General features: G+C 39.0%; 2 protein-coding genes across 8 annotated transcripts in view; one reads left to right on the plus strand and one right to left on the minus strand.

Moving 5' to 3' along the window:
- The window catches only part of PAX9 (paired box 9), a 31,566-nt gene extending 24,727 nt beyond the window's left edge, over positions 1–6,839 (plus strand). For 2 of the 4 annotated variants that reach the window (XM_032344075.1, XM_032344076.1), the window contains exons 5-6: positions 5,291–5,513; positions 6,292–6,839. In XM_032344075.1, the coding sequence (XP_032199966.1) occupies positions 5,291–5,513; positions 6,292–6,383 (315 nt within the window). In that variant the 3' untranslated portion in view covers positions 6,384–6,839. Of the gene's footprint in view, positions 1–5,290 lie in introns of all 4 variants that reach the window. The other 2 variants (XM_032344078.1, XM_032344077.1) reach the window with 2 other exon arrangements.
- SLC25A21 (solute carrier family 25 member 21) overlaps positions 6,830–18,210 on the minus strand; it is a 493,157-nt gene continuing 481,776 nt past the window's right edge. For 3 of the 4 annotated variants that reach the window (XM_032344081.1, XM_032344080.1, XM_032344082.1), the window contains 3 exons: positions 13,971–14,152; positions 12,916–12,968; positions 9,091–9,930 (listed from right to left, as the gene is read on the minus strand). In XM_032344081.1, the coding sequence (XP_032199972.1) occupies positions 9,869–9,930; positions 12,916–12,968; positions 13,971–14,152 (297 nt within the window). In that variant the 3' untranslated portion in view covers positions 9,091–9,868. Of the gene's footprint in view, positions 8,247–9,090; positions 9,931–12,915; positions 12,969–13,970; positions 14,153–18,210 lie in introns of those variants that run through there. The other variant, XM_032344079.1, reaches the window with a different exon arrangement.

The following is an 18,210-nucleotide window of genomic DNA, read 5'->3' on the forward strand; positions in this document are numbered from 1 at the left end:
TGGAAACATAAAATTTAGGAAAAAAATTTAAATAGCGGCTTTGCATTACCTAAAGACTTTTAGATCTGCAGTGTGATAACTCAGCATAATTAAGATCTTTTTCAATGAATGTTGAAACCATATTTACAACCATCATTTCACTTTATCGGACTTGTTTTACTAGACCATTGCATAGTGAATTAAGAAAGGTGGGTAGAACAACAGTCAAAAAAGATTATACCCGAAAGAGAAAATCTTGTTTATTCTCAGATCTGAAACTTTTTTTGCTTATGATATGGAGGCTAAATTCTAGGTGAAGCACATCTCTATTTGTGGCTAAATCTACTTTCCTATAAAGCCAAAGTAAACCCATTTTATCATAAGGGGAGGACCAGGTAGAACTGATGAGTGGATGAAAGATTGTGGGTACAGGACCTGACACTATTATCTGCATTTTCTTCAAGAGAGAAAATGTTGAGTAGACAATTCCCTGAATGTGAAGACTACTGGTCTATAACTTGTAATTGCCAGACAGTTGTCATACTAGTTTTGTTTTGTTTTTTATTTTAATTTAATTTTTTTTTTGTGGTCAAAAGTGTTTGGATATTAATGCATTTCCATTTTCCGTGTGTGTGTGTGTGTGTGTGTGTGTGTGTGTGTAGATGGAACAAGCATAAATCAAATAGTGAATGGCTACGTTAGAACTTTTATTTACTTTTTTCAACAGCTTTATTCATGTTGCTTACTTAAAGTGTACCGCCAGTTCTGTGATAAAGAGTGCCTAGTTTACCTGTTGTTGTTGTTTTGTTTTGTTTTTAAAGCAAGACTATTGCATCTTCTGCTTTCAAAAGGCTGCACTAACTTAGGTATGCACATGATTATGAAACACCTATGATGTGTCCTGTTTTCTGAGGCTACTGAAGTGACTAAGGCAAGCTCCTGTCCTCAAACTGTTTGTAGTCCAGCTCTCTCCCCATATAGCTTCTCAACATACAAATTTAAAAACACATTTTTAAAAACTGACAAATCTATATTTCTAACATTTTGAAACAAGTAAAATGAAAACTCATGCTTTCATTCAAACCTTAACTGGACATTGTGTTTTTTTTTCCCTAGACTATTTCCTTTAATGCCAGTGAGATAAAAATCTGTCTTCTTCTCAAAACATTCAACAAAGCAAGAAATTTACTTTTTTTAGGGCATGCAATTTGGTATATTTTACTTTGAATTAGTTAATCTCATTCTCAAAATTAGGTAGAAGAGCGTTTGCTTCAGGGAGGATCCTTGTACAGTTCCCTGGAGGAGAGGATTCTCATGGCTTTTATGGCAGATCCACATAAAAAAAAGGGGTTGATGGACTGAGGTCTTATTTATGAAATCTGTAGGTAAAGTCATTTTCAAAAATGAGATTTCCAGAGTGCTGTGAAGTGTGTAAACCTGGCAATTCACAGACCTGTACCCCTGGGGATAAAAATATATGTTTATAAAAAATAAAAAATTAAAAAATGAGATTTCCATTACGTGCCCATTGCTGGGGTTTCATTTGAAAAATTTGTTTACTCTTCTCTGGGGATTCCATATGTTGGTTGATTTATAAATCATATTTACAATCCAATTAAATAGAGTAATTTGGCATGTTTGCTCCCATTATATTTATGGTGTACATTTGGTAGTCTCTACTCAGCCTAACTAGCTTTTCAGATTAATTACATGCCCTTCACTGAAAACATTAAACAGATTTGGGAAGTTTAAGTCATGTACTCTTCTACTGGAAAGAATAAACAAACACCAGTGCTACCTGTAGTTGTTTTGCTTTGTGGTGGAAAATTTTACTTATTCAGTGATTGCTTCATAAATAACAATTATTTTATCCAGTAGAGATTTATATCTTTTACTGATGTCATGTTTCAGAATTAATAGTGAGAAAATCAATAGGTTTACTGAGTTACTGAATGAATGAATAGTGAAGGTGGCAGGTACATTTTAAAGCATGTTTGTCATCTCATCTTTCTTATGCTGCTTTTTTCTAAATTGCTAAATCTGACCTTTAAAAGTAAAAAGGAAAATTAAGACAAAGCTTTTTAACCCCAAATCTGGGTCATGATTTAACCTGAGGGAAAGCTGAGAGTTATTTTTATGCTGTTCAGAGATTTCTGTGGTTTTCTTTTTTTTCTTTTAAGCAAACACTTTTGCCTCCTCTTGCCTTTCCAAACAAGATGGGATCGAACCACTTTGTGCTTCCCTTCTTACTCAATTTCTGCAATACAGAGGGCACTGCATCACTAAAATGACCCTAAATATGTTATGGATTTTGGAGAATTTTGAAATATTTAATACTAATAGTAATACCAACATAAAAGCAAATTTGGTGCCTTAAGTATGAGCAATTGGACAAATATGGAACAAATTAATAGTATTTATTTTATGCTCGACAAACAATGTGGTCACAGAATAAGTAAGGCACCTGAAGGTAACACAGGCCTATATCCAGTGTTCTTCCTTGCAGTGAATCCCAGGAGCATTATGTAAGATGAGAGTCCAGTCAGGCCCAATTTCTCAGGGGGGATGTTTCAGGGAAAAAAGAAGTGGGTCCATGTAAGGGGATTATAGACATTGCAACATAACAGGTGGAGAGCCCCAAAGAAAAGGCTATTCCCATCAAGGAATAGGTGGTTCTATTGATCAAGGTTCCAAGGGCAAGGGTGTAAGGGGAGGAGGGGGAAGATGATGAAGCAGGTGTTTCAGAGGAAACTGTAATTGTGCATGATGGGTAAAAAATTCAAAGGATAAAGAATGAGTAAGGAAACACTTAGCTGTCATGAAAATTAGAATTCATCAACACATTTTGTGGCTCACTAGAGCATTATTTCTGTCATGTATAATATCACATAGTTTAACCTTCTATCCTTGTAAAGGGTTGGGCAAAGATTTTCACTATTTTAAAAATAATTTTAACCTTAACATTCTTATTTTATGATTCTTAGTGACACTGGTGTCAACAGTATAAGATATTAATTAATCTAGAATGAAAGAGGCCAATACAGATGCAAATACATTTCTATAAGTGGACTGGAATGATTCCTTTTGAAACGCATTTCTTATGTATTATTTGGGAAAATCGTCCACAAACATGATTGGAGCTATAATCTCTATGCAATGCTAGATTTCTTCCACAGTTTTAGAATTATCTTACTCACCTTCGGAGAGCCTTAGAGTGTGTCCTCTTTGAGCCGTTCTCTGATGAGCCAGCCTCAGAAAGGGGGGAAAGTTTTTTTATTTTATTTTATTTTATTTTATTTTATTTTATTTTATTTTATTTTAGAAGTTAAGAAACAGAATGAGGATCTAACAATGAGAATAGGGTTCTAGAAGGAGAAATAATCTTTTACATCTTTTTTCAAAAGATGCCCTGTTTGATCTTAAATTGTGTCTGTCTATTAATTGTCCTGGAAAAAGCAAGAAAAGATTTGTCACAGAAGTTCCCATGTCAGACAGGGGTAATAACTTCTTTTAAGACATGACCATTGACTTGCCAATTGGCCTGGGGTAAATGGCTAAATTCCTTGATCTACATTCTTGTGTATAAAAAGAGGTTAAGATTTCATTTATATTTTAAAGTGATGTGCAGTGATTTCTTTGTTAAAAAAAAAAACAGAGGACCATCTCAGGGGACCCTTGAAATACATTTTAATTTTGATTGAATATTGTGTTGTAACCATTACATATTATCATTATAAACCCAGTAGTTTATAATGAGCTACAATTTACCAATCTTCATTATTCCATAAAATATGCTGGATATTTCTTCATGCCTGGAACATAGGACATATTCAAAAAAGCCTTAGTGTCCTTTCCCCTTCCTCATTTTTCAGAGAATAGGCACTTTGACAACCAGAACAGGAGGTATGTGTTCTTACAGACCAAGTACACGAGGATAACCCCTCTATTTGAATTCTTCTTTAGTCAGAAATCCATGAGCAGTGTTAAGTCATACCCGTGTTTATTCTACTCTGTGTATTACTCTAAATCGACAAAATCCTTTTTGAGAGCCCATCATTACATTCTCATAGATGTGGAAGTGAAAATAATAACCAAATGAATTAAATTGGAAAATAATTTCTATGTTGCAATTAAATTGGAGAAAGCATCTAATTAACATATGTCTGCTTTTCTTACCTCTAAGGACTGAATCAGTTTTACTACCTGTAATTCTAGTATTTACACTACACTCTCACTAGGAGATATGTTGATATGTTAATGCATTCACATCACTACCAGGAAACAGATTTACTCCTTATTTCTAAATAATGTAGAAATTGAGGGGAAAAAATAAGTTACTTGAAGGAGGATGCCAAGTGTTCATGCCAGAATCAGGATTATAAATCAGGGTGTTTTTGTTGTTGTTAATAGTAACAATACCAACAATTTATTGGATGCCAGGAGAGCACTGGTTTCTAGGCAAAATCGCTTGCCAGGGCTGCTGCATTTTGTTTGCAAACTCAGATTTTACATTTAAATTCATTTCAAGAGATTTATCCATGTGGCTTTTAAAAATTCCTATCACAGGACCCCAAAACTTTGCAAACCAATTTTCCAGTTTTAAACCACACATATGCAATTCTTTTATATTCCAATAGACTGTTTCCTTTTTGATAAAACAGCTCTGGGAAAAAAAATACCTCCAATTTCCATTTAAGAACTCTTACAACTGCCTGATTTTGCATGTCCTTTGTCCAACAGGCATTTTCAACATGACATTTTAAAATACGGCCCATGTTTTATTTAACAAAGGTCGTGCTCATTTTGAGTTTCTAAAGTGACAGCCTACACTCTGTGGCCTTCTTTACTGGAAATGAAAGCTACACCAACCAGGCCCTTCACAAATGCTTCAACAAAAGAGCCAAACAAAACCAAAGTACAAGGGAAGGTTGACAAAGGCATTTCGGATAGCTGAACAGCTTCTGAGAGTATTTAATCACCATTAATTCTTTCCTCCCCCTCTATTTCCTCCCTATAATTCCAAATAGCAAAGCAAATATTGTGAATTTTCGGGTTGTAGCCTCCTCAAAAACCTCTGTGGAAGGAATAATGTCTTTTGGCATTATGTTTGGGTAGTACCAGTCTTGCTGCTCAAACATACTGCGTGTAGACTAAAGAGATCGAATCTTTAAAAAAAAAAAAAAAAATCAGACAGTAGTCAGAAAATTGCTACTGCTACTCCAAACTTACATTCTGCCACTTTCTGAAAACCGGTGCCATGTCAGCTGCTACAATGTGATTACCTTCCCCTCTTCTCTTTTCCTACTCTCAGGCACCAAATGGTCTACCAGCTGTCAGCAGTTTTGTGTCGGCATCCAGCATGGCTCCTTACCCTACCCCGGCCCAAGTGTCGCCTTACATGACCTACAGCGCCGCTCCTTCCGGTTATGTGGCTGGACACGGGTGGCAACATGCCAGCGGCACCCCACTGTCTCCCCACAACTGTGACATTCCCGCATCGCTGGCGTTCAAGGGAATGCAGGCAGCCAGAGAAGGTAGTCACTCTGTCACGGCTTCTGCACTCTGATGGGAAATTCTGTCCGCACCGCAGCTTCAACCCGTCTCCCTCAGCCTACCCTCCCCCTCTTCCCTGGTCTCAGATCCCAGCCCTCCTGCCCTCCGCCCCCCAAAGCTGGCTTACGGACTCAAATCCATTGTGCTGATGACACTTAAATATTTCTTGCCATAACTTCTCTCTTACAGAAAGCCTGACATGACTTTAGGATTTGAAAACAAAAGCAATCTTAAGGATTGAATGAGACATTTGTGTTGCCCACACACTGTTTTAACGTAGCAAAGAAACCTGCACCCCTCAAAGGGCTTAAGGAACTTTTAAAAACTAGTCTTTGGTAAAACCACATGTGTATATTTATTCTAAATCAACCTGAACTTTTGAAACGTGCAATTGTTGAGATTTTGCAAAATCAATAAAGGAAAATACATAGAGAAAAGAAGTTATGCTACACCCTCTAATCAAATAAGGTGACCAAATAAGCCTTAATTCATCATTAGGAAACTAATCAATAATTGACTTGAGTGATGCTTTGTTTATTCTTAAGAGATGACCTATTATGTTGGAAAATATAATTGTAACACAAGCAATATCTGAATTTAGCTGCTCCTGGTGTTTTGACTTGGTTCCAAATACAATAATGTTTATATTTTCTATTAGTTTGTAAATATGGACTCTGGATGGTGCATTTGTGTTTTCATTCCATGGGATATTCCCCCTCCCTCCCACCCCTATCTATTTTTTTCTTTCTTTTTGCAAAGGTGACTTTCTGGCAGCGTCTTTGTCTCTGTTTGGTGGTGGGCTGCTCGGGCTCCTGGACCTGGACTTGCCCCAAATTTTGTGTGTGCAGTGAAGGCTTCAACATCTTATGAAGGACATTTTCTTTCTACAGCAGAGGACTCAAAAACAGATTAAACAAGCCAGTCTCCCGTTTTGTATCCTAATCAAACAACACACATGCCAAGCATATAAAGACATGAGGGTGGAAAATATCTGGACAAGAAGGCTTTTAAGGAAGTCACTTAGAAACTTAAGTTTAATGTGAAATGCTTTGCAAAGACACTTAAAATGAACTTTATGTTAAGAAAACCACTGTGAAACTAAATTGTACTGTTATTGTTGGCTTACCTGTGTGTTCAGCAATCTCAGCCCAAAATTATGTTGTAATTTAAAGAAAATGGAAAATTCTGCTCTAATGAATGTAAAAACAGCTTGCTGTGAAGTTTACATTGTTGTACAGAAGCATGGTTCACGTCGAGGTAGACTGGTGGTGGTATTAGAAATACAAATGCTATTTAATTGTTTTAAATTCCTTTTATTCATTTCTGGAGTTACAGGACATAGTTTTTCCATCTTTCTAGAACAGTTGGGTTTTCACTTCAATGTTAATCTCAGAGCTGTGGGGTATACGTGTGTGTGAGCGTGTGCTATGTGTTGTAGTTTAAAACAACTGCTTTTCTTGGGCAAAATTCTACAGTTTTTCTCTTCTGTTTAGAAAGTTCTTCCAGCTTGGCAATATGTAGGCTTGAAACTACATTTTTAAAACATTGGTACAATTCATCTATTGGAAAATTAATATATTGTGGGGTTTTCTTCTGTTGGTATTAATTCTGTGCAATAACTAAAAGGGCACATCACTAGATGTGGATGTTAAAGAGGCATTCGTGAGGTGATCCTGATTGCTTCCTGTCTGTGCTGTGCACAGTCCACACGGCAGTCCAGTTCCGCCACATCGGTTTCATGGCTTCACGTAAAACTCAGATGCGAGGTTTCAGATCCCTAGCATATAAACAGTAAGCAGATTTCTGACACAGAAGTTATATTTGAGGAATTGCTTGCTTCAAGCAACAGCTATCTTATAGAGAGAGCTTTAAACTGCATTTATTTCTAAAGCAAAATTCAGTGCTACAAACAGAGGATTATAACTTCAGGAGAAGAATAAGCAGAAGGAGCAGATGAACTCTCAGGGCCATAGTCTTCCTTTGATCTTCTAAAACTCCTGTTGACATCTGGAGTTCCCAGTCTGGTGAGAAAATAGACTATAAACCGAATGGAACGAAGATACCAGTCCAATATCTTGGTGGAGACTTTAAAACCATACCATACAGGGACTCTCCTGCCGTCCAGAAAAACTGACATAAGGTATAGAATTATCCCTTATCAGATATTTTTTTTAGATGGCTACTAGGAGTCTTTAAAAAAAAAAAAACCAATCATTTGTATGGAAACACAATGAAATATTATTTTCTTTATCTAAATTAAGAACTCTCTTGTTAATGCTATTTATAATTTTTTCTGGTTCTTTTATTTTAAAAAATCTATTGTTAATGATATCAAGATTTTTTTTCCCCCTTTTTCCCCCAGGTCTTTTCTTAGCAACAGTGAATTCACATGGAGTAACTTAAGAAAGACAACAGAAAGTTAAAATGCGATTTGCTATTCAAAGCAAAATATGATTTAAAGCTACTTCTAAAAATCAAAGAAGAAAAAAGGGATGGGTTGGGGGATTGGGATTGTTTGATTTATAAATGCTATTATGACTGGCTAATGTTGACATATTTCCTTTGTTTTTTAGGGGGTCAAAGTGTTGTTTTTAAACTGGCAAATGCACTCTTCAGAGATCCTTTTCCATCCCATTCACAGGGAGAGGTTCAAGGTTCAATTTCATGGCCTCTCTGCAGGCATTTCTCTCCCTCACAAGACGCAAGAGCGTTACCTGCAAGGATAGAACACAGTTGTACAACAGACACATTCTTATTTCTCTTGTTTCTTTTTTCCCCCCTACTTTTAATGACCCTCTTCTGGAATAATGGGCTGAAATATAAATTAAAAAACCACGTTGGAAAGGATGTACAACCGAAGGCTGTGTATGTATATACAGTATGTCAAAAAGCCTTTATTTTTATACTTCAAATGCTCTAAATTAATAAAAAGTAATAATTATCATGTTATCTTTTATTTTTTTATTTTCAAAATGCTTTAGTGACAGAGCCTCACGGTAGAAATCTGCCTCAGTAGTAGTTAAGAACAGGTGTCATCTAGAATGGGCAGATATTTTGGTTGACTGTAGCTACTGAAGTAGCATCATTTCAGGATGCAAATATAAAATCGAATCTGGTTATATCAGTGCCAAGGAGCTGTTTCTTAGAGTGCATGTTAGTACAGGAATCTTTGGAAATGCTAAGAATGTACTTCTATTTTGAAACATTTTCCCCTTCATAGTACACATTTTTACACCGTTGACTTCACACCTGAAGCTGTCACTTAAAATGGATAACTTGGAAATGTAGTTCTTCTTTTTAAGAATGGCAAAGGTAAGAGGTCTGAACAAAAATACCTGGATGCAAATACAGACAGCAAAAATGGGTCCAAGGAGTAGTTCCAACTGGGTTTTTTTTTAAAGATTTTATTTATTTATTTGACAGACAGAGATCACAAGTAGGCAGAGAGGCAGAGAGAGAGAGAGGAGGAAGCAGGCTCCCTGCTGAGCAGAGAGCCCAATGCGGGACTCGATCCCGGGACCCCGAGATCATGACCTGAGCCGAAGGCAGCGGCTTAACCCACTGAGCCACCCAGGCGCCCCTCCAACTGTGTTTTAACATGAAACTATTTCAGCAAGAAAAACTATTTTCAAAGGGAATTATGTGAAGGAAATTTTCACGTGTTCTATTTGCCACAAAAACCTTCATGTATCTGGATTTTAAAATATGACCTGCTTTAAACAACAGTGCAAAATATAAAGTAGTTTTGGGAAAATATAGTTGTGATGTGTATTATTACTCTAAAGACCACCACCAGCTTTAAATTTTAACATAAAATTCAACCTTTTAAAAATGCCATTTTAGTGTACTTTAAAAACATTTTCCTGTGCCTTTTAAATATTATTTATGGGAGAATTTAATTCCTTATAAAAACTGTTCAAATTTTGGCTTAATTTTTTTATTACTTTAAGCATTTCTTGACCTCATGGGAAAAAATTATCAATACAATGGATTTTCACTGTGAATCAGTGTAAGAGGAATACAGAGCATGAGATTTATATAGCTTTTATGAAATATATCTAATTTCTATGCTATTTTCTATATTCAATTTACATACCTCATTACTTCATACTATTTTTCTTCTCACAGATTTATGGATATGGCCAAAACCAGTCTCAAATTGTCTAGAGATAATTTCTGAAGTATCAAAATAGGTTTTGTTCTTGATTAAATTGTTTCCCCTTAATGACTGTACGTATTTGTATAATTATAATTTATAATCATATCAACTGAGCTGATAGTCTCTCCTCACAGTGCTGCAGGGCAAATATCCATGATCTCAACACTTGCTAGGCAATCACCAGTTCTCCTGAAGCCATAAATAGGTGTATTCATAAACCAGCAGCATCACTGCACCACCTAGAAAAGAAAAGAGCTGGTTTTTATTTCAAATCTGGCAAAGTAGTATCACTTGCCCCCAGTGGGTTTCTGAATCTGTGAAGTCCCATGCAGCCTATCAGGCAGAGGCTGTGTAGACTTCAGTCCTTGGGTTCTAATACATCAATAGAAGGCTATTATGGAAAATTCTCAGAGCAAAATCAAGACCATCTTGAGTCTCCAAATACCCAAACACATTTTTTCTCTATGAGTTTCTGTAACTTTCATCATTTCTGATCAGATTCTTTTTCAGGCACTTTTAATTTTTTTTAAGTAAATAAATATAGATACATTTAGTCATGTAAGGGCATGTAGTATTCCTGCAAACAGAAACCATTAATATTTTTCATATGTAGGCAAAGGATTTATCTTTTTCAGTCCATAATTAGCAGTCTTAATTGCATTCTAGAAGGAAAGCTCTAAGAGGGTGCTTGATAGATGATTCTAGTTTTCTCTTATGGCCTTCAAATTGTATTGCAGTGTGAAAAATAGCTTCTGAATATTTGAAAATGTACATATTACAAAATATAGCTAGCTTTTAACCTCCTTTTGCTTTTATTTTCTCTGCCTCAGAGACTTGAAAATTTGGTGGTGGGGTTTGAGTGTCACAGACCACTATTTGTCTTGAAAGGTCAACAGGACTATGATACAGAAAAACAAACACTGATGTTACCTACAAATCAGGAAAGGCCTTTGCATGTGGATGATTTTGTGTTCTACCTGATGCAATAAATGACACAAATCCCATGCTCTTAAATCTACCTATCCTCTCATGTCTGTGTGAAAAATACTACAAAATCAAGATGTGAACATATATCCTGAGCTCTACCTTAAGAAGATTGGGCTGCATGAATAGAAGATTGACTTCTGAGGAAAAGAAATATAACTCGATTTTGATCTTCGTTCTTGTGTACACACTGCTCTGTGTGTGTGTGTGTATGTGTGTTTTAATATACAGGCCACACATGTTTGTGTAACCTTATACCAAAGATAATTATCTGCCTGTAATTTTCATTTTTAACCCATGAAGATACTCTGTGAGAGCCCTCTCAGCTTCTGAAGCTCTCTTGGCACTCTGGCAAACAAGAAAAGACCCACTAAGAGAGGGTTGTTAATACCTATGTAATTGCTGTATTTACTCTTATTAACTGTTCTCAGCGTAGGACAAGAACATGCAGAAGTGGGTTAGTTTTCTGCCTGGTGATACTTGGAGTTTAAACCACAGACTTCAAGAGCCTCCTTTCATGGGAGGTAACTCGTTGTGAACCACATGGAGCGGCTTAGGCTGTTACAAAAAGAAGATGGGATGCTTCCTACAACGAAGGATGAAAATCCCAGATATACCCTTTCTTTCACTTTTTTACTCTCTCTGAAAAAAACCAATCTTATCCTTAAGTCAAATGCCATACTTTCCTCTCTACCTTTCTTTCCTTTAAAGCTGCTGGGACTTGCGTGTTTGGGGGACTTCCATCTGAGTGGAGGCCAGGTCCCTGAGGGAGATTTCCAGTCATTCACAGTTTTGTTTAGCCTGGACAGTCCATTCACAACAACCCTTTTCATTGTATTTAACACCACAGCATCTAAGGACACCTCATGCAAAAACATTTAAAAAGCCAACCAAACATTTGCAAGCCTCTAACAAAACTTGGGGTCAGATTATTTAAGAGTTTTGGATTAAGGTTCCAGTCAATTACTGTTTTAGGTAAACTCTCCTGATCACCACTCTTTTCAGGCCCATCCCCTCCTGACAAAGCTGGGTTAGGGTCATTCCTATGATTTCCTCTAATACTAGGTCTACCAGCAGGGTTTTTACTGTGTGGTGAAGGGAAAACACCACATGCTCACAGAGTGAGTTGCCCCAAATCACCAATATTCTTTGTCATTGGCTTTGTTTTTACACATGGGCCCATGACTAACAGGGGGCAAGTCTCAATCTCAAATGTGAAGCAAAATCTGTGCTTAAATGCCTAGAAAGGTGGGGCTAGATGGACTGGGAATTGTGGAAGTGTTCTGTAAATCCATGAAAGGGTGAGCTATCCTCTGCCTCAGGTTGGTAGAAATGCTGGCTCACTGGGCTGAGGTTCAATGATGGTAAATGTGCCTGTGTGTAAGTGTGGTAGGGCAGGAGGACTGGGGGTATTAAAAGGGAGGAATGGGGAGGGGAGAGGAGCAGGGGAAGCTTCTGGGAGAGGATACCAGGACACCTACATAGGTGAGTGTGGCCTGGTAAAAAGACAGGCGAGGGCTGGTGCCTACTTCTGTGCTTAGACATGGGGTTGCTTATAATCCAAGACTGTTTGCCCAGGCGGTTGGGTCTGCCGTAGTTATGTTCTTATCTATTGACACAGAGGCAGCTGACTCTCCCTGTGCGAACAGCAGCCAGTTTTTTTTGTGGGCTGGCATCTGGAGGTAAGGTCCCAAGCCAGGAGCCTCCACCATCATGGCCACAGAGGCCCGGAAGGTGAGTGCCAGGTTGCAGCACTCACCACAGGCCTCCCAGGTGACAGTGAGAAGTGGCTCCTGCTTCATGGAGGTAAGTTACACTTCCTTTTTGTTTTTGAAATGAAGTTGAGGCAGGAACAAGAATGAACTTCGGGGATGAGGGGGGAGGGCACCAGGAGAGTTTTATCCGGCTGATCCCTCCCTCAGTGAAAATCCTCCCCCCACAGCCTCCTTGCTCACTCAAACTCCAACTGGCTGTGGATCCCTTCCTATTGACTTAAGCTGGGCTTTGGCTTCTATCAGCCTCCAGCAAAGTCTTAAATAGTACCTCATAAACAAAGGTGGAAAACATTTCTAATGGTTGCCTTCAGTGTCTTGAATACTTGTTGACAACTTTTTATCCGCAAGGTTTCCATCTTTCACAGTGCAATCAACCCATCATGTTGCTGATCTACACGAATAAAAAAAGAGGCACTAGAACAACAAAGAAGGAAAGAAGGATAGAAGTAATAAAAACATCCTTACCTGGTCCAAGCCTCATAATCTTGGGAAGCAGGCCTTTGTACAAAGCGAAAATCCTATAATAGCAAGGGAAAGAGAACATTCATTAATTCTGAATTCCGAATTCTTAATTCTTAAATTAATTCTGAATTCCGAATTCTTAATTCTTAAATTAATTCTGAATTCTGAATTCTGAATTTTGAAAGTAGAATGGACCAGCTTCATTGAGATGTTGACCCAGGGTCTCTAAGAAAATTTATTTGAAATCACATCTATCTCAAACCAGGCAATATGTGGCTATATATTTTCTGCAGCAGACTGGACAAAAGGAAAGGGTTAATGAATATTGCCGAAGCTATGCTGATCATGTCCAACCAGAAATATGACTTTCCTCAGTGAGATGGCTTTTGCTTTGAACATAGGTCCTACTTTCATGACAGCTGTGTGTATAGGCAAAATGACTTTTGTAATTGAATTTAAAAGACCACAGACTCGGTCTTCACAAAAGGAAATATGACATAGTGTAGATCAAAATAACAGAAGATTCTTCGTTTACTTGAGAATAAGATCTGAGTGAAGAGGGCTGAAGAGATGGACATAACACTTAAAGACGAGCAGAAAGAAGCATGTACTTCGGATAAAGAAAATGACTCCACAGAACTCTCATGTTTAATTCTCCCAGGAGACTCTAATAAGGCAACATTTTGAGTGGGTTTACAGTTAGATGACAATCCTTCTCCTGCCCACGCGTGAACAGGGTGTATTACAGCATATTATGCAAACTGCCCAGGAAAAGGTTCATCCGGGCGCTCCAGGACAAACACGCAGTAGGTTGTATGATGGTGGCTGGAGGTTCTGGATGGTGTAGGAACATGCTGCCAAACTTTCATCATTGAATTATCTCTCGAAGTTTGTCATTCTTGATAGCTTTTCTCTCTCTCTCTCTCTCTCTCTCTCACACACACACACACACACACACACACGATTTAGGAGATCTTAATGGCTCTCAGCAAAATGTTAATAGGCTAGGCTTTTAACTGTACTCGAGTCCTGCACATTTATTAAAATAAGAATGTTACCCTTCTTCCCGGTAGACTGTTGCCATTGTTTGAAAACAGGTTCTGTACTTGATCTCTCCAGGAACTGGCTGAGGCCCTTGAATCCTACTTTTGGCAACATCAAAAGGGATGTTAATGACTGAGGCTATTGTGCCTGAGAGAAGACCAATCCCAAATTTTCTCAAAAACTCCAAGGTTGGATCCTAAAAGAAAAGAAGAATAAAGTAACAGAGAGGGAAGCGGAAGCCCCTAAATTGGCTAAACACTATAAAGCAATATGTATTTAAGCAGAGCAGTGCACTCCCCGGCACCCTCCTGTTATTCCAGCGGAACACATTAGGATTTCCTAGGCTGGAACTTGTTTTCTTGACAATCCCATTGGCTATGTTTTTACACATGGTCTAAATTGCTGAAGTACACATTTCCTCACACAGGATTTATAAACACAGTTCATAAAGAAAGACTGGTATAGCATATGGGGATGATTTGTATAATTGGGCTTCACAATGTACTTAGTATTACTGTATCAAAACAGGAGAAATCCAAGCACACTATTAGCTAATTGGCCAGAATATTTTACAAATGACAGCAACTTCCACCATGAAGCCTACTAAAATGCTCATTTGTGTGCGGACCCCCAAATGTTAAATTAAATCAAGGCTACTCTTGGTCTGCTGCTATTCCCCTCCAGGTTTTTTGCATTTATTTTCACGTGTAGCTGATCCACTGTACTGAGAAGTGCTAGCTTCCTGTTATTAACAAACCAACTCGGGGAGTTTGCAAAACAGCCTGTGACATTCTGTGCATTATAAACAGTAGTAAGTTACGGGACTAATTGGCTGAAGAATTTACAACCTATTGTTCCCGAATCTTATTCTTCCTTCATGGCAAAGGAAGAAGAGAGAGAGAGAGACAGAGGCATAGAGACAGAGGCCATGGGTTGGGGGGGGGGTGAGGTAGGGGAAATGGAAGGGGGAGAGAGAAAGCGAAATCTTTCTTCTTTTCCTTTGAATTTCTATCCTTCACTTTGGTCTGATTTGATTTTTTCCACCCCTCCCTGCTCTGCTTTCTGACATCAAAGTATTTAATTAGGTCTTATGTGGGAGTCACTTTCCTTTCGCCTATTTTTGTGCCCAGTGAGCCCACATTATGCTTTGTTATAATGAATATTCAGGGAAGTTCTCATTACGTTTTCAGCCTTGGTTCTTGCCCTGAAGAGAGGTCATCCCACAAACCATAAGTTGCTGATGGAGACCACCCACCCCTCCCCCATCCCTCCTCGGCCCTTTCTTTCTTTCGGTCAATATTTCAGGACCATCTTCACACAGGAACAATACAGGGTGGTGCCAAGATACCATTTTGCCCAGCAGGAGAAGGGAAGTGGAGAGACATACTTGATTAAAATAAAAATAAAAAAATTATGAAATCATGTCTGAGCATTTTGCATGCTTCTAGCTTCTATGGAAGAAGAAAACTTCTGGAAGCTCTGAAATTTTCAATTGAACCAAGAGCCAGATACCATCACAGAAACCCCTATGTGGCTAAATATAAAAAGTGAAAGGTTCGGTAATAATCTTGGATCTGGGCCATACAGGTGCCGGGTAGGTTTAAAGGGATTTAAAAACCAACAGGGTGTTTCAACAGGAAAAACAATGCAGTGATTGCAGTATGAGTGAGGTGTGTTTAAATAATTCCCCCTCCCCCCATTTTTTTCTCTTTTACAAGGAGAGAAAAATGCCTTTATGTTACCCTTCTCCGTTAGGGCCCAGAAGCAGAGCTGGAGCACAGGAGGATGGCAGGTTCAGGACTGGCTCTGGTTTGTGTGACCTCGCACAAGGCACCAAATCACACAAGTCCATGTCCAGAAGTTTAACACCCGCCTTACCTTTGTCCTGCATTGTTTTTCTGAGAAACAAAAAACATTAAAAGCAGTGAAAGTACTACGAATGTTGTATAAGCCTGGCAGAAAATGGATAGCATTATTATGTAGCCTGTCTTCCAAAGTCTCAAAGCATCCCGTAATAAGATTCTCTGATGGTGTCCCTGTGACATAGCCAAATGCTTCTTTTTCAGTTGAAGACAAGGGTGAAAAGGATGACTTGTATGCACCTTGTCCTTTTGAGACAAAGGACCCCATCAAGCATGCAGCTTGTCCTATCTCCCGATGTGTTCACTGGAGCCCAGAGCTGGAGAGCGGGTTTCCCTCCCAAGACATTCAATGGAGCTCACTGTGCTTGAGACACCACTGGAGAATGAAGCCTACGGTCTTCAGCTCATCACAGTCTCCATCTGCACAAGTATGGACCGAACCAGGGTCTCTAGACACTTCTCTTAACTAATAGGTACCACAGCAGTTCCCCAAACCAGATGTGCATCACAGTCACCTGAGAGCTTTACAAAATATGCATGCCTGGGCCCCCACCTCAGGTTTCCAGATCAAAGTCACATGGGAAAGGGCCTGAAAGTTATTTTAAAAGATCTCCAGGACTTCCGAAGCTGCCAGGCTGGGGACCCATGTCCAGGCATTAGTGATTTTGGTATTCCGTGCGGGCCAACCAGATGGTCACTTGCTACCCTTCTGGGCATTCTAGGAAGGACAAAATTCTTCTTGGAACAGCAAGGAGGTATTCCTCACCACCTGGTCCCCAGCGTCTCAGCCAGTTTCTTCCTCAGAGCCCATGGTCTACTCTATGCAGCAAACCCGCTTGGGGTTGGGCGTGCTAAGGAGAGCCCTCTCAGCTTGCCTCTGCCCTTTTTTTTTGTCCCCCTCACTACGTGTCATCAACCATTCTCAAAATGCAGCCTCTCACACACTTCTCCCCTGTGTGCCCCCCTGGCTACTCCCCCTGCTCTAGCTTTAGCTCAGGCTCCCCTCACCTTACCAGGGCGTGTTTGCTTTTTGCTCTCTCTCGTCTGTTCACAGTGCACCAGCTCTCTTCTTGGAAAACAGATCTGCCTGTGGTTTCAAAGACCCTCAATCCTGCACTGCATGGTGGGTAAAGCCAAAGCTCCTCACTTGGCCTTTGGTTTCTTTCCCACAACATGTTTCCAACTTACATCTCTGGCCTCCAGTTTGATACCTCCACCCCACCCCCATTCTAGAGTCACACTGGTTAAATCATAATTATGCAAACTAACCAAGTACTTTTCTACCTCTTTTCTTCAAACTACTTCCATAGCCTATAAAGTCCTTCTCCATTATAGTCACCTAACACAGTCCTACTCCTCCTTTAGGGACAAGCTTAAATCCCACTGCGTCCAGGACACTTTAATGCATCCCTGTAAAAACTGATTTCTCCCTCCTCCTGTACTCTTGAATCTCTGTATGAACCAGTCTTTGCCCTGGCCAAGGCTTACTGTATGTTTGGTTTATTTTTGCATGTATTTATTTTCCCTGCTGGATTGTGACTTGGCATAGCATCGGAACACATATTATGTGTTACTCCTCTCAGTGTCATCTGTTACACAGTGTACACAGTAGGTGCTAAATAAATGTCTCCTGCTTGGTCTATCAGTGTATTTATTTACTTTTGTAGAAATAATGAGAATCAGGCTTAACCCTTAATCACTACTTCTCAAGACTCAACATCTTCTAGCCTCGAAAAAACCTCTGTTAACAACTTTACATTTGTATCTGTCTGCCAGGAGGTATTAACATGGGGACTTAACAAGGCATTGGACATTTCCAAAGTGGAGTATTTCAGGGCAAGTAAATTGAGACTCTCGGGTCATAGAGTCAGGCCTAGGCCGCACTGCTCAGTGACTCACAGACAGAACCATGCTTTGGCAGCCTGTGACCAGATTTTAGCAGAAGACTGTGATGGGAGTAGAGTAAGTAAGGTCTTGAAATGGTACACTTTGGGCTCTTCTTTCTTATACTTCCCGATCTTTCCTTAGTAGGGAGAGGCACCCACTTGCTTCAAGAATGAGAGTTTATTGTAGCAAGAGTATGGAGAGACAAAAAAGGCAATACTTAGTGTTTCTGGTTTTCAAATTATGCCTTTTCATGTATTACATCAGCTAATCTTCACAAACTGATGGAAGAACATTATTATTATTCCTGCTTTAAAAATGAATTAACTGAAAGGTTAAGTATGAGAAGGGAATTTTTGTTACATCCACGTGAGCCTACGACTTTACTTCAGGTCATAGTTTTTATACTGATACTCCTTAGGGCTAGTGGGTGGGCTGGTGGGAGAAGGGTCCCAGCACCTCCTGAAATCGTGAGCAATGCTTCTGTATATGTGTATACGGACCCTTC

The sequence above is a fragment of the Mustela erminea genome, chromosome 5, assembly GCF_009829155.1.
Source record: "Mustela erminea isolate mMusErm1 chromosome 5, mMusErm1.Pri, whole genome shotgun sequence".
NCBI classification, from domain to species: domain Eukaryota; kingdom Metazoa; phylum Chordata; class Mammalia; order Carnivora; family Mustelidae; genus Mustela; species Mustela erminea.